The following is a 16,595-nucleotide window of genomic DNA, read 5'->3' as shown; positions in this document are numbered from 1 at the left end:
GGTCTCCGTCGCTCTATGTAGCTCTCTTGTCTTGTAGCATCCTCCACGAGTGTGAATGAGATGCTAGGAACTTCCCACCAGCAGAAACTGTGTCCTTATCTTTCTCTTGCTACTGCATACTCACTGACATTGCACAAGGAATAGCACAGAGGCCATTTCTGCCTCTTCCTTACTATGCAATTTTTCATTTTTCTATGTCCTTGGTCTCTCAGCCCATTATTTGGAAAGCAGAGAGGAAATGGAGGTGTAAGGACGCCGTTTATTCTGCTTGAACATTCTGTGGTGTGGAATTGTGAGCTGTTTGGAGTATCGATACTGACACGGTTAAAGTAAAGATAACCAAACTTTAGAATACTGCACATATTTTTGTTCTGTAATTACAGCACTGGGGGTGAACAAAGATGCAATTTCATATTGTTGTTAGATCTAACTGCAGCTTTCTGTCAGAAAAATAAAATAAAAATAAAATGAAGCAAATGCTTGGTTATCTGGATTTTTGTATTTTGCAGGATCTATTTTCAGTCAGGTAAGGTAGAGTGCAAGGCAGACTGTGGGAAAGTGTAGGGTGGAAGAAGAAAGCTGGATGGCCCCTGGAGGCATCCCACAGTGAACTGAGAGTGCTATACAGCTGAACCTTCAGGACTGTGAGCTCTGTGCAGAAGACTGTATTCAAGTGTTTGTGTTTGAAGAGGAGAAATCTAGGAGCAATAGGTATCTTGCATACACAGGAGTGACATTTCATGGAAAGACCGTCATCTACATGCATGTGATATTACTGGTTAATTATGAGAAATCTGCCAAGTTGGCGGCCAGCAGGAAACGGGCTTAAACCTGTGGCAAGAGATCAGTCAGAGAGGGAATCAGATGAAATTATAAACTCGTGTGCTTTCTCACACTTCTCTGGTGATGTGGCCCATGCACAATAAGATAGCTCACGCTAGTAGTGTACTCTGTTAAACTGTACTTCCCTGGTATAAGTGGCACTGAAACCAACTTCACAATATTCAAATGTTCTCTTTAATTTTATAATACATATGCTTACATATATATGTATAAACACATAAAATATTTTCGTGATTATATTTATTTTATATGAAAAATATATAATGTTTGTATATATAGTGTAATATAGTTATATAATACAAGAATATGAAGAAAATGGCAGTGAAGTAGTCAAAAACAAAAGCGAAGTGATCACAATTAAGCTTTTCTTTAGTAAACTTCACAACAATAAAATACATCTCTGTCATAGATGAAAGGTATTTACAGTGTATGCTTACCAACCCCTGTTAGCAATAATAGAGAGACATGGTGAAAGTAGTAGAATTAGAAGAACAGCACAGTGTTGCCCATATTTAGGTCCTGTGAGACTGTGAGCGCCTCTTAGGAGGAAGAGCATGTGCTCCTTCCTGCTGTTGTATGATTGTGAACCCTCCTCTGAGCTGTTATACAAAGTTTCTTTTTGTATTCCTCAGCATCTGTTTCTACCGTTAGTTAATTGGGATTATCAGGAATGACGATTAATTTTCTTTGCAAGCAGATGGCAACATGCAGCCCCCAGGAGTCAGGCTCACAGAAAACACAAATATTTCACCCAGAATGTGATTTCTCCTCTGTGAGGGCTGGCAATGCTGGGAGACCAAATGCAAAGGACTGTCACACATTTTTGACTCAACCTGGAGCATTATTTTGTATTGACAGTGCTTAAAGCATCCTTCTCTGTGTTGTTTACCAAAATGTTCTTAAGCTCCGGAGGCAGAACTCAGGGATGAACAAGGCACTACAGCTCTTGGTGGGTGTGAGGGAGAGCATGGAGCAAAGTTTAAAGGAAGATGGGAAGGTTGTCTCCTCAGCAGCCTCACTGTCCCAACATGTGTAGCTAGAGTCAAGCAATCTGGGAGCATTGGTCTCCACAGGCCCTGCCAACTTGCTTCCTACCCCGGTAGAAGGATGTTAAGCATGCTCAGAGCACACCTTCTGACTGTTTTAAGCCTTTTGTCTTGAAAATAGGGGAATATCTCAGCTTTAGGTACTGACATGAGGTAAAAATGGAGCTGTTTGGCAATGGCAAGAAGAGGTGCTCTGAGGGCATATATCATATTTTGGTGCCAGGGAACATACGACTCAGGTGGAAAGGGTACTGGAGAGCTTAGTAAAGTTGAGCAACAAATGAACAAGAGGTTTCAATGTTATAATTTTGGATATAATTTTGCTTACAGCTCACGTTTCATCCTTTCTTAAACTTGGCCTCTTTCTTCTGGTAACCTCTAGTCTTAATATATCAGGTACCAGACATAAATAGCAAGGAGGGTCCTCCCTAAGAATTTCTGGCCCATACAAGAAGATAGAAGGTTGACCTAGAAAACAAGTGAGAAGAGTATGGGGCTAGGGTGAGACAAAGGCATCAAGGACCTTTATTGCTCTAGATTTTAAGGGTACAATGACATAGATAAATAAGAGTCAGGGCATGTGGCTATTTTTTTTTTTTTTTTAAGTGCTTCATTGTTAACATGGTCCTCGGCATGCTTTTGGCCTTCTAACTTTCTCCCAGAAAGTGTCCAAGTACTGTTTGGGAATAGCATGTGCTAGTCCAACAGGGACTGTTCTCACCTTTTGCCAAGAGTGGAATAAAACTTTGGTATATGTGGATGTGACCGCTGCTACACCACTGGTTTTCAGAGTTGGAGAATGGCTTGTAGCCTGTTTTACTTGCTAGTATAGATCCCCAGTATGTATGGATAGTATAACCTAAGAGAAGGTCTCCTTCCATAAGCCTTTCCCAATCCTATCTTTATGTTGACTTCAAAGAACAAAGATATCTGGTGACTTCAGAGTTCTTAAGAGAATAGCTTTTAAGTTTGTACACCAAAAGAGCTGGTCCTAAGCCTATACCAAGCTTACGTGTCACCTTCATCCAGCCTCATCTCCTCCATGCCTCTTGTTTTCCCCCCATCTGTAAAACAATGGTGACCTGCTACAGAAAACAAAGCAAAACAAAACATCAAAACATCAAAACAACATCAAAAAACAACCAACTAAACAACCAAACAACCAAAAAAAAAAACCAACCAAAAAAAAAAACAAACGTCGTCATGAGGTGGTGGCAAATGCTCAGAGGTAGCTGTCGTTTTCTGTTTAATTTCTGCATTGACTCTGATGTGCCAGAGGTACAAAAGTCCGTATGTAAGAAGAAAAGGACATCTTATCAGTGAGGAAAAACTATTCCCTTTCTGGTCAGCTTGGCCATCAAAAGGCATCACACGAAACAGGATGTTGAAGCAAGAGGCCACTCTGTCACTTGGGTTGCTTGTCACACACGATGGTCTTTGCCTCATCTCTGTTGGGGGAGGGCTGTGCCGCTGCAGCAGTCCGGGAAGCCATCCAGTGGGACAGCTATCTGTGCATGCATCCCTGGGAACACTCATTGCCTGTGCCCACTCCTCCTTCCCGCCTGCTGCAGCGCGGGATTTCGCAGATGTTCCTCCCAGGGCAGGCAGCTGCAGTTCTCAGACTCCCTGTTTCCATCTCCCCGGTGGTCCAGCCCCACCCGGCTGTGATGGAGCTGCTGATAGTTCCTCCCCTCCCAGGCCCTTCCTCTTCCAAGGACTGAGCAGCAGTCAGAGGAAGAGGGGTTATTCTGTGCCTTTCCCCCGCATCTACTGGCCGCACAGCTATTAGAGGTTTCTCCTGCAGCAATCCATGCCCTTCCCTTTCTTTCCCTCGTGTTCCTGATCCCTGTTTCTCAAACAGTGTGTAAACAACTGAGAGAAAACTTGAGTGTGCAGATAATCCATATTTACAGTCAGATATGGTCTTTCTGTTTACATAGCAGCTGGGGATGTAAATAATGGTTGTTTTTTTTCTCATTGCTTAAGGAAAATGGCCTCTTAGGCTGTAAAGGGAAGGAATGGTTTGCATTGTTTTTTATTCGCCTGCTTTTGTTACGATATTTGTTTTCCTTGCAAGGAGGTTTGGATCTCTCCACTCCCTGTGTGAGGACTGTGCAGCTTTGTACACACATGCGCATAGGCTTGGAAACGCATTTTGTCTGTTTACAAGTTTTAGTTTAAGGGCAAAACCCTGAAGCAAGAAAATGCGTCATTTCAGGACTCTTGTGACCCTAGGGTATGTCCACGCCACGGTTGGGAAATGCGATGACTGCATGCCTAGGCCTACTCAAAGTCGTTTTTATATATCAAGATCAGATACACCAGTGTCCAAAGTGAACTGAAGAAAAAGCAGTTCCTTGCAGAACTTTCCTGGTTTTGGAGTCTGCTGTGGTGGTTTCACCTGCTAGGCAGCTAAACTCCACCACAAATTGGTCTCTTACTCCCCCTCCACTATGGAAGAGGGGGAGAAAATACGATGGAAAAGGGCTCACAGGTTGAGATAAGGACAGGGAGACATGGACAAAACAGACTCGGCATAGGGAGATTAATATAATTTATTGGCTATTACTAACAGACTAGAGCAGTGAGAAATTAAAAGCAAACTAAAAACACCTCTCCACCACCACCCACCCCCACGCCCCGACCACCCTCTTTTATGTTCTCCCCCTGAGTGACACAGGGGAACAGGCAATGGGGGCTGCGGTCAGTCCCTGAGGCTCTTCACCACTTCTTCATGGTCACTCTGTGCCCCTGCTCCCCATGGGGTCCCTCCCATGGATGCCGTCCTTCCCGAACTGAGCCTACGGGTGCTGCCCACAGGCAGCAGCTCTTCAAGCACTGCTCCCACACAGCTCCATACCACGGGGTCCATTCCCCAGGAGCAAACTGCTCCAGCATAGATCCCCCACGGGTGGCAGCTCCCCCCAGACCCCCTGCTCCTGCGTGGGCTCCTCTCCTCGGGCTGCAGCTCCGGCCCGGGGCCTGCTCCTGCGGGGGCTCTCCATGGGCTGCAGCCTCCTCCAGGCCACATCCACCTGCTCCACTGGGGGCTCCTCCACAGGCCACAGGGGAACTTCTGTCCTGGAACCTTGATGTGGTCGAAGGTTAACTTCATCCCAGCAAGACCCAGTACATCTGCTGACAGCAGTCCTCACTAATGTAATTTTTTTCCTCCGTCAATTCTGAAGCATACTTTTGAGTCTGACATATGACATCTTATGGTTACAGGAAGTCACTAAGCCAAAGCACAGCAGTAGCTTTGCAGCAGGAGGTACATAAAAGCCAGTATCACTGGTCGTGCCACTTACCATCCGTAAGGCAGGCTGGGCTGTACAGTGCAAAGCATTCCATGGCCAAATAGTGAGCATCGAGTCATGTTTGTCGAGGGTCTTGACTGGGCAGCAGAGTGGCAAGAATAGTCAGTGCCACCCATGCTAGCAGTGGACAGGGACATTGGATTACTGGTTGTTTGGAGAAATACTGGATGTGGACCTTTCTGTGAGTGTATGTATGTAGAAATTTAGAAATTACAGAATGTTCTGCTCTTTGCTGGCACAAATTTCAGTTTCTCTGAAATGCCTTTTGAAAACGTGTCCCTTTTGGGAGGCTATGCATGATGATCTACATTCAGATATCCAGACAGAAATTAGAAATACCCTTCCTTTTTATCACATTATACCTTCCTCTTGTACACCAGAAAAATGTAAGTTTTGTTCTGTACCCTGCTTACTACCTGCAATTAACTAATGTCTTTTGCATATTTTTAATACATGTAGTAATGAATAACAATGACGATAGTGTTTCAGGAAAGATTGCCTTTTGGGAAAAAAAAAAAAAAAAAAAAAAAAAGAAAGAAAGAAAAAAAAAAAGATTCATTTACAGGGAAGCATATTTTTCCAGGCAGGTGTGGAATTACCAATACAAATTTTAATCCAAGATTAAAACTAACTTTTCTCTTGAAGAAACCACACAGATTTTCTATGTCTTTTAGCTTCTGAGGTGTACTTGGAATTTGGACCTGCTTCCTAGGAGGCACCACGAGGAGTCGGCTCTCTAGCATATGTTCTCTGTGGACCTTGCAGCTTGGGGCACAACCATCACCGTGGCCTTGCTGACCTTCCCTGGACAGCAAGGTGAAGCACAAGGGGATGCAGAGTGGCTTTCTCACCATGACAGTGTTTTAGACTGACAGATTTCTATCACAGTGAGAGGAGCAGATAAGCCTAAAATGTAGCCTAAAATAAGCCTAAATTTCTGCAAGGCATTGAAAAAATAAAATAAAATAAAATGTATTTTCTGCAAGGGATGGAAAAAATGCTTGTTCTTAAAGACTGTGTAGACTGTGGAAAGTGCTGGTGGGCAGTACAACATGAGCACCCAGCCCAGGAGTCCAAGCTCTGGGTGCAGCTGTGTGAATAAATGATTTTTCTAGTTTCTCACTGAACTGAAAAATGGGTGTGAAGATGTTGGATGGAACTAGTTTTCCTTAAAAAATATATATAAAATAAAATAAAAAAAATAATAGTATTAAAAATCAGACAGGACTAAACTATTTTTAAACAATTCTTATCTTAAAACACATGGGTGCATAAGCAGTACTGTCTGATCATCTGTGCACTTCTGTTGGATTATGGAAGCAGGACTCGACTCTTACAGTTGCCTCTCTGTTGTGGTTGCTCTTGTACCTGACAGCGGTTGAGTTCATGTTAAAGCCTTTCCTTTAGTTGCAGAATTTAAAGATTTTTTTTTTTCTCTTCTCTACTTGGCTGTCCGTTTTCACACACACACAAAATAATACCATAGCAATTTAGTTATCTTTGAGACCTCTGTCAAATTCAGTTGAATTTAGGCAATGAGTTCAAACATTATTAGGAGGGAATGTATACAGACACTCACACAGCTGCGTGTACATCCATGTCGATACGGAAAGATAAATCAAGTCAGCTTTGTTTCCACATGGAAAAAGGGCATAAATAATATTTCAGTAAATATTAAAATGCATCACATTGTACAGAAAAGTAAGCAAACAAAATATATGTTTTTTTAATCGTTAACATCAATATTTAAACCCTTTCTCTTTCTTCCTTTAACACGTTTGTGGGTTCCTTTCATAATCATCAAGTGCTTCAGTCAAACTAGATGTGTATTTTTTCCTTTTTTTTCTTTTCTTTTTTGCAAATATATATATATATATATATATATTCTGTAAAATCACACTCAGCAACAGGGAAGAATGGTTTCACTCATCACTCTCCTGATCTGCAGGGTAGGACTCTTAACTCAGCTAAGAAACGGAGGCTGAATGAAGCCGATACATGCGGCTGTGTCCTAACACAAATTCTAGAGAAGGTCAGTGAACCAAGGGCTGCCATCCACATACACGCCTCTGAAAAATACGCTTGTTGTCCTGAAAATGGATGTAAAGCCAGTAAGTGTTTTACAGTCGGAGTAAAAACATTATTTACCTTTCTGCGTGTTGTCGGTCGCTTTTGTTTGTTGTTTGGTGCCTTTTTGGTTGTTGCTGCACTGCTGTTCAGAGGCAAGGACTGAGGAAGGTGGAGGATGCTTAAGGAATATTTTAGTCCTCAGCAGGGACTAAATCCAGAATGCTGGATAAAGTGAATAGTGGCAAGAGAAATAACCGTCTGCAACCTTCTCTTACCGTTCCACTTGCACTGCAGCTTTTGGTACGTGGTTACAGCTGTGTTTTCCTCACATTGTACCGGGGACTATTTTCTCCCTTCTCTCTCTCCATGCTGCATTTTAGGTGGCAAATGTTAAGTGAACGTGGCTAGATCAAAGGGGCGGGGAGGATGCCGAGTGCAGTTAGTGGTTAGTGCATAGCAAAGCAGGGTGGCAAAGCAGTTTGCGAGAAAATTTACAGTTTAACTCCTAATTTTATGCATGTCCCAGATCCCTCTCAACTTCCGCTTCTATGAGATAAACAGCACCTTGCTATGAGTCTGGAGCAGGCAATAGTATGGATTTAAGTCGAGATTTGGAATGGTTGCATTTAATGGTTAATTTCAATTCAGTGGTTAACCTCGGTGGTGAAAACAGCATTTGGGCATTTGCTGCATCACTCATTTCCCCTTAGCTTAAGGTCAGAGGGCTCCGCTCTATCTCCCTGTAGGAGAACAGCAGTTGCCCCGGAATTTGCCAATGTTTGTGGCAAAGAGACGGGCCCTTTCAGCTTTGCTTGCCGTTGCTGGTCCCTTCAGCAAGAGCCGTGGCCGTGCGAGGAGCTATGAGAAAGGGAAAAGAAGCTGTCCACCCTCCTGCCCCCCGGCCGGGGGCCAGGGCCGCGATGCTCACCCGCTCCCGGCCCCGCTCGCAGTCAGCCCACCGGGGGACCCCGCCGCTGATTTCGGGGCGCCCGGAGGATGCTCTGCCCGGCCCCGCTATCGCGGGGGGTGAGCGATGTCGCGACAGGGCCGCCCGAACCCCGCGGTCCCTCCGCCTGCGAGCAGCCGGGTATCAAACGGAACCGAGGGCCGACGCTGAAAGAGCAAGTGAAGCGGAAATTTAAAGCCCCTCTGCTAATAATAACAGTATAAATAACCGAAGACATCTTGTAAACAGTGCGGTCATAACCCTGAAACATTAAACAGCTCGGTGGGATCTGGCGCATCAGCTGCCGACGGTCGCTGCCGGTGCAGGGGGAGCGCCGGGCGCTCCTGTTTATCTCAGCCTAATCTCCCGCAGGCGCCCCGATCGATCGGGGGGAGATGTTTAAAGTACAAATTCCCGGAGCCCTCGGCCGGGAACCAAACCTCCGCCCCGCGGGGCTCCGGCAGCTCCGTCCCCGCCGGGCCACCGCGGCACAGCCGGGCCCCGGCCGCCGCCGCCGCTCCCGCCCCGCGATAACGCCCCGAGATAGCGATAACGCCCCGCGATAACGCCCCGAGATAGCGATATCGCCCCGGGCCGGCTGAAACTTGCGGCTCCACGGCCACAAAGCTGGAGAGGGGGGGACCCCTCCGTGTCCCCCTCTCCCGTCGCTGCTCTCCCTCTTCCGCTGAACCCGGAGCCGCCCCCTCCCCGAGGGATTGGGTCCAAATCTCTCGCAGTGAGAAAACGCCCCCCCGACCCCCATCCCCGCCTTGCTCCCCCTTTCCCCCCCCTCCCCAAAGTCCGGGGGTGGTTCCCCCCGCGTCGCCCCCCGCCAGCGCCGCTCGCCCCGCTGCGACCGGAGTCGGAAACGAAAATTAGAGCGCTCCGCGTTCAATGGAAAGGAAGGTTTATTCACGGAAACAGAGCAAAAACCTGCTTGGAGAAAATATATCTATATATCTTTAGGGTGAATTACTCCATAGAGATGACTGTCAAAGTCAGTTTTTTTTTTTTTTCTTTTTTTTTTTTTTTTTCTGTAGGCATCTACATATTTCACAGGTCTCAGACAAAAGATACGCGCGTGGTAGGTTTTGTTTGATCTCTGTCTTTTTTTTTTTCTCTAGTAGCGCTTGAACCAGCAAGGCTCTCGGTGCGGGACACTCGACTGTACACGCATTCAATAAAGTTAAATAGAGTCGGGATCTCTCTCTCGGGGCGGACGGAGTCTCTGCTAGGGCGCCCGTGGTGGCCGGCGCCGCGCCGGGGGGGCCAGCGGCTCTCCCCGGGGCTCTGCCCGGGGCCGGGGGCGGCGGCGGGGCCCTGCCCGCGCCGGGCCGGTGCTGCCGGGGCTCAGGATGCCGTCGGGCCGCACAAGCGGTTTGTGTTCACCACTTCTTTCAGGTCACTCTCGGGTTTGCCGGCTACCATAAAAGGCCAGGTCTGTAGCCAGGAAAAGACACGGGTGGCAAGGGGGTTACACGCACGTCGCCGCGCTCCGTTCGCCCCACGGGCTGCTCTGCAGGGCGCCCTTCCCGACGGCTTCGGTCACGACCCCTTCCTCCTCCTCCCGCAGCTGCCCGGCCGGCTCTCCCCGCGGGATCGGAGCCGCCCCGGGGGCTGCAAATGCCTGCCCGCGGCCCCCTGGCCGGCCTGGGGAAGGGCAGCGCCGTGCTCCGGTCGGGGCCGGCGGGGGAGGGCCCTCGGGGTGCCGGCTTTTCCCACGAGAGACGCCCCGTGCACTTTTCCCCCGTGGGAAATGCCGGCACCCCGAACAGTCCGTCCCCCCCCCACCCCGCCGGCCCTCTCTGTCCTCCCACGGCCGCAGAGGCAAGGTTTTGTGTGCCTGTGTGCGGAGGGGACGAATATCTGGGTTGGGCGTCTGGTTTATGTTGTACTCCTGTTGTTCTGCGAGTTTTGCTTTTAGCTACAAAATAATCTCCCCAGCCCTTATCAAGATGACACCGCCGGTAATTTGCTTCCTCCGCCCCGAGTCCAGAGCTCAAAAGGCAGAGCCAGATCTTGGTGAAACGTCCCCAGATCCCTTACGTGATCCCCTTATCATTAGGCACGGGCAATGCAAACGCTATATGGGATCAAACCTGCCCCCGGTTTGCACCCGATGCACGTATTTTTACAGCTGGAAACTGGGTGTTTCTGGTGGGGAGACCCCGGGCTGCTCGGGAGGGCTTTCTGCTGCTGGTGGGAGCCACAGGAAGGATGGCCACGCAGCCCCCACCCCCGGCGGTCTGCAGTGTTTCTGATTTTTCCTCTGTGAGTTTACATGGATAGGGGCGATGTCCTGGACCCAGCAAATCTGAGCGGCCGGGTACAAAGCTCCAAGAGTTCTGTCTTTAAAAAGCTGGGGCTGGAGGATGATTATGGCAGGAAATATCGTAATAGAGAGGAGAGGTTGAGAATAAATCCAGGGCCCTTCCTGGGCTTGGGCCCTTCCAAACGCATACCTTTCTCTACCCAAATTCTCACACCCTCCCACCTGAAGGTAGGGAGCTTCCGTCAACCTGCCGAGCTCTTTCAGGCATTTTTGGCACAGCAAAACTGCCCCAAATATCTGTGGCCACCCCTGGAGGGGACTGCAAGGAGCAGCGGATGGGGCCCAGGACGCTCAGCTCCCGGGGCGCCAGGAGGGGGGGCAGCTGGGAGCTTGTCCCCTCACTCCGGAAGCCTTTGTCACCCCACGGGCTGGCACCGGACCCTCTGTGAGGAAGGAGTACGTGGAGTTTTCTCCCCGCACATGCCCCATCCCAGCTCCTTACCCGCTTCTCCCCATCCACACACACACACACACACACACAAGTGCCTGGCCTCAGCGGGCCGTGACTTACCAGGTTGACCGGGTGGATGTAGCCATTTTCGTACTTGTCGTTGGCCAGGATCTGTCTCAGGTGAGCGATGTAGCTGGAGGCCAACCTCAAGGTGTCCAGTTTGGAAAGCTTGGTGTCTGGGGGCACCCAGGGCAGGGTGGTCTTAAGCCTGGAGAAGGCTTTGCTAAGGACCCTCATCCTCGCCCTCTCCCTGGCGTTGGCAGCGTTTCTCTGGACCTGCTTTCCCTCCTGGCTCACTCCATTTAAAGGGCTCTTCTTGGGGGGAGCTTTTTTCCTCTTGCCTGCAGCCCCTCTCCCCTTCTGAGGGGAGCCATTCTCGCCATTGGATCCCTCCTCGTTGCTCTCGTTGGATGCCCCGAACTCTTTGTTAGTATCCATTTTCAGGCCATCGCACTCCAGCATCTCCACCTCCTGAAGATCTTCCACATCACTGAGGGACCCAGTGGACATGGTCTGGAAGGTGCCAAAGGACCGGCGGGAAAGGGGGCGGGGGGCAGGAAGGGCAGCTCCTCAAAGTTACTTGGAGGCGGTGGAGGAGAGAAGGGGCGCCCGTGCTTTCCTCCCCTTCTCTCCCCCCCAGCACTGAGGCGCAATAGCGGTCCAGAGAGGATCTCCGCCCTCCCGCCCCCCAACCCCGCTTCGCCCGTGTTTGAGGGAGGGAGGGAGCGTGTGTGAGAGGCAGAGAGAGAGAGAGAGAGAAAGCCGAGGAATTTAGTGAGGACACTAGTAATTTATCTGGGGGATAGGAGAGGCGGATCCAGCCCAGGGGAGGGGCCCTGCCCGCTGAGCACACCACATCCCCAATCACAGACCTTAGCACAGGACAGGGAGTGAGGTATCCCAGCAAGCGCTTGCCGAGAGCTCAGGACTGGGATTCAAAGCTTCACCACTGGAGCAAAGCAACTCTCTCTCTCTCCCCTCCCTGTCTTTCTATCCTCCCCCTTCCTCCTCCTCTTCTCCTTCCCCACTTCCCTCTCCAGCCAGGGCTGCTCTCCCCCTCCCTGCCTCCTCGATGACCCAGGCGGCTGGTGTCACGGTTCTTGACGAAAGCCAAAATGGGTCATGAGCTGAGAGAGCGGCAGATCCACCAGCGAAAGCCTTTCAGGGAGCTTTGCAATGCGTGCCGTCTAAACGCTGTCCTGTAACCTAATCTGAGGGAGATTTGTGGATGATTACATTGGAGAGTGCATCCTGTCCAGCTACTAGTGTATTCCAGGAAAGGAGCGCTCGGACCTCGCCATCACAGCCCGGGCTCTGGAGGCAGGAGGAGCTGCTTCCTTCCAGGATTCCCGCATGGTCTCCGGGGCACCCTGGTCCCCTCTTGCTGCCTGAGCTCCTTGGGTGAGCCAGGTGCTGGAGATCTCTCCAAGATGGGAAGAGCACTGTGAGGGTGCCGAGGCCAGCAGGGCCATGGGCACTGTAGGGGAGGGAGGAGGTGGAGAAGGGCTCCTGGAAGGTAGCAGTTGTGTCCGACACCCACTTTTCCTCAGAGTTTTGTTGCAGAGCAGATGCTGGAATCTCTCTCTGTTATGTGTGGGGAGGGTTTTATCTGCTGCTCAGTGCATCCTTAAACATCAGGGAGTTTTGCCTGAGTAAATAGGCGAGATAAGGCCCCGGCTGTGGGGACTGAGCCAGTGAGTGCGTTAGGCCTTGCTCTGCATCCATGGAAGTTGAAGAGAAGATTTACCACGAGTGTGAATGAGCACATCACTGTGCAGCTTGAATGAATAGCCAGCTGTATGCTGCAGTTGTGATCGCTACATACATACACATGCAGCCTCTGCAGAGCAGGCTTTCTAAAGCATTTAGGCATGGCCTAGCTCTTCTTCCACTCTGTGTGCACCTTGGTAAAATTTTCCCCTAACCCGGCCATGGTCCCCCAAAGGGGCCAGTGAAGTGTGAACCTTCTCCCATCTCTCCTCCCTTCGTCACGTACCTCCCAAGGACTCCCAGATCCTGTAGCAGCCAGGGCTTTCAATGCAGGGGGCTGCAGAGCTGGGCTGGACCCGCACGTGGGACTTTGCTGGACAAATGTCCACCATGACCAGTCTCATTGCAGGGAAAACCCCAATTATTCAGCTGCTGACCTGAGGATTCACAAAGGTCTGGACAAAAATGTACAGCCCGTGATGTCACGGTGGCACACAGTGGCTCTGGAGTTAATCCAAGGTCACTGAGGCTACAGGAAGGTCCCTTAATAATCTGTGGGAACATTGCATTGGTTTTTCTGCAGGCACTAAACAAAAACAACCAAGCAAACAAAAATTGTTGGGAGCCAAAGTAGTCTGGCTGTTAAATGCTATACTCTCCTCATATTAAAGTTTCGGTAGGAGGCAGAGTGTTGTGTTTGATGACTAGAAAGCAAGCCTTTTCTATCTATTTATCTGTCTTGGTTCTTTGGCTCAAGTCAGCCAGAAGGAAAAGAACAGATCTAAACTTTAAACCAGTTCTATACCGTTTGGCTGGAAGATAACACCTTCTCACTCACGATAGGATAAGTACATTAAGATATCATATCTCTGAGTCCTGGGCCCTTGGGAATTCACTAACCTCTAACGTCATGTTATGCTAACTGTGACCTGTTTGTGTTTTCTCTGTGTATAAACTAAACAGATAGTCAGCATATCAGTCCTAATTAATGATTTTTTTTTTTTTTAATTTAATTTCTTTTTTTTTGTTTGTTTTCATTTTTCCTTTACAATGTCCTTGTTTCGGATCCAAACTATTACTAATCTCCAGTGTGGAGATTTATGAGCCTCCTTATTTTCTATGCCTGATTGTTGTTTGTGCAGGTGGAGATTTAAATGGCTGCATCCACTGCAGAGATTTATAGTCCAAGTGATTGATGTTAGAAATGAACTAGAGGACTCTTATTGGAGCAAGGATGACTGAAAACCAAGTTGAAGTTGCCTGTGTCTTTAAGCATGAATGACCAGAACACAAATAATCAGGGAACACAAAACCCCCTTAAAATTTTAGCATCAGAAGCTTGCAGAACAACAAAATAAAACAAACAAACAAACAAAATGTATATACTCATATAATTTATATCATTTATTTTTAACTTTAATTTAGTAATTTCTGATTTTATTTATTTATTTATTTATTTATTTGCTATGGAAAGCAGAAGGGATTACCTGTCTTTTTAAAAGTGCCTTTAGTATGCAGCTTCATATACATTCTGAAAAAAAAAAAAAAGTATGCATACATGTCTGTTACAATCCTCTATAGATGCCACACATTTGCAGCTTTTACTGACTTATATACATTTTGAGTTGTTAGTGCTGGTAAAATTGGTCTGATACAGACCACACATTTTTGTGAAGACACAAAAGATTTTTTTTTTTTTGAGATTATAATGTGCATGGGATATATACGCACATGCAAACAGTATATTGTATTTTGATTCCTTTACACATGCAGGCTATTACAGTTCTTTTAATAACATGGTTGTCCCCTTTTCCCCCTCCAATGGAGATAGCTATGGGCAGACCTCAACGACAGAACTGTATCCTCTAATCTCCAGGTAACTCTTCTTTCCTAACTCATTACATGAGTTATTCCTCTCTTTTTTTCAACCTTCCTCCTCCTTATGTCTTTCTTGGCCAACCCAGGGCTTGCGCCCCAAATCTGGCTCCTCGCTTTTATCTCTTTCCCCTCTCTTTACATGCCCTACCTAGTCTTCCTGGCTCTTGCTCTGAATTGTAGCCCGAGTCTGGGGGAGAGATCAACTGAATACTTTGCAGAGGATAAAGTTGTGATGGCTGCAACCATCCTAACAATGGTGTGGCCACTTCTTCAGTTAAGTGACTGGGACAACGGACTGCCACAGGGCTAAGGGGACTGTCTGTGAAAGATGTGAGCAGCTCAAGTCCTTTTGGCCTTTCCAATACATTCACTTCTTCAGTCATGTTTTAAGAAGAAAGTCAAAATACTGTCATGGGGAACTTCAGTACAAATCTGTGATTTTCCCTTGTAAATTACTATAATCTGTGTTTCTCTAGAAATGCTGAAAATTACATCTCTTCTTTACTTGTAATTGAGACCAACAAAGCCATTAGGATCAGGCTGGCTGGGGGCAGACATGCTTGGTATGGAGCTGAAAGTGTTCAAGGCCAGGTTGGATGGGGCTTTGGGCAACCTGATCTCTTGGAGGGTGTCTCTGCCCATGGCCTGGGGGTTGGAATTAAATGGTCTTTAAGGTCCCTTTCAACCCAAACCATTCCATGATTCCATGATTCCATGATTCTATGAATCATGTTCAGTTAGGTTTGAGAATAGTCAGGAAGCTACATGTAAACAGATGCAACATTTAAATTTTTACAAAACTGTGGTTACACTCAGATTTCTTCCGCCCTCTCTTGGTCTCACCTGGAAACTAAAAAGGTGGAGAGAAATCAGAAACACACTTTTACATACCTTAAGTGAAACAATACATGTGTATGACATTAAAGAAAAAATAACAAAACAAAACACTGCAGCTGGAACACTTTATGACTGAAAGTCATAAAGGAACAGATTTAAAACTACTTTAATTATCCTAAGACACAAGCATGTGGTATTTTTTCTATAGGATTCTGTCTTCCCCATTGTGGAGGATAGATAATGCTGGGAAAATGAATAAAGGTTGTTTGTAGAAATGGAGTGGCTTTATCAGAAGGCTCAGGGCAATGAAATCTTCCCACAGTTCCTTCTTAGTGCTGTGTATCTGTTTCTGGTCACAGTTTTGGTTTGACAGGTAAAAGACGTTGTGATAAATAACAAAAAGCAATACACAAAGAGAATAAATAATGCCACTTTCAAGATGGTGAAAAGGCTGTCCCAGAGAACTGTCCCAAGAGGCATGTATCTGATACCAGTGTGACTACCCCTCCCTAAGAAATTCCAGTTTTTTGCTCCAAAGCTCAGAGAAGTTAGAGCTCCTTGAGAAACTCTTTTCTAGAAGGGTTTACCATGGAGGGAAAAAACAAACCAAACTAAAACAAGAAAGACAACCTAAACTACAAATCAAAGCCAAGTATTTCCTTCTCTTTCTATTTAGAAATATTTGAAGATTTCACCGCTACCTATAATAGAAAATCTCAGTCTGACTGATTACACATTAGAAAATGTAAAAGGAAATAAATTTCAGTATCGAGAAAATTTATGTAGAAAGGTATACAGGAAACATATTTCCATTTCATTTGATTTCTTAAATCTTGAAATATCACAAAACCCAAAAGATTGAAGCTCTGGGAAGTTGAGCTTTTGTTTGTTTGTTTGTTTTCATGAATATTCAAAAATATGTTATGAAACTCAAAATACATAATCCCATATATTATGTTGTAATCCTTTCTGGCACATTGATGACAAAATCTCTGACTTATTTAACAAGTACTCTTGTCTACAGCAGGGAATACCTGTACACGTATTAAATGTATGATTTCTACCACCCTGACTTACACTACATAGTACTTCTTCCTGTAGCTTTGTTAAAATCAGCAGGGCATACTCACAGAGCAAAGCAGACTGTATGGAAAGAATGGCAGCT

The 16,595-nt window shown here is 47.0% G+C and overlaps 1 protein-coding gene across 1 annotated transcript; it reads right to left on the bottom strand.

Annotated features, from left to right (window-relative positions):
* Positions 1-9,112: 9,112 nt before the first annotated feature.
* TCF21 (transcription factor 21) lies at positions 9,113-11,874 on the bottom strand. Its single transcript, XM_084515288.1, has 2 exons — positions 11,066-11,874; positions 9,113-9,662 (listed from the first exon to the last, which is right to left on the bottom strand). Exons 1-2 carry the CDS (start codon positions 11,513-11,515, stop codon positions 9,573-9,575), a joined length of 540 nt encoding a protein of 179 aa, XP_084371414.1. The 5' UTR covers positions 11,516-11,874; the 3' UTR covers positions 9,113-9,572.
* Between the last annotated feature and the right edge of the window lie 4,721 nt (positions 11,875-16,595).

The sequence above is a fragment of the Aythya ferina genome, assembly GCF_964211825.1.
Source record: "Aythya ferina genome assembly, chromosome: 3".
In the NCBI taxonomy this organism is placed as follows: Eukaryota; Metazoa; Chordata; class Aves; order Anseriformes; family Anatidae; genus Aythya; species Aythya ferina.
Note: the sequence above shows the minus strand (reverse complement) of the source record. Positions and strands in the feature narration are given on the sequence as shown.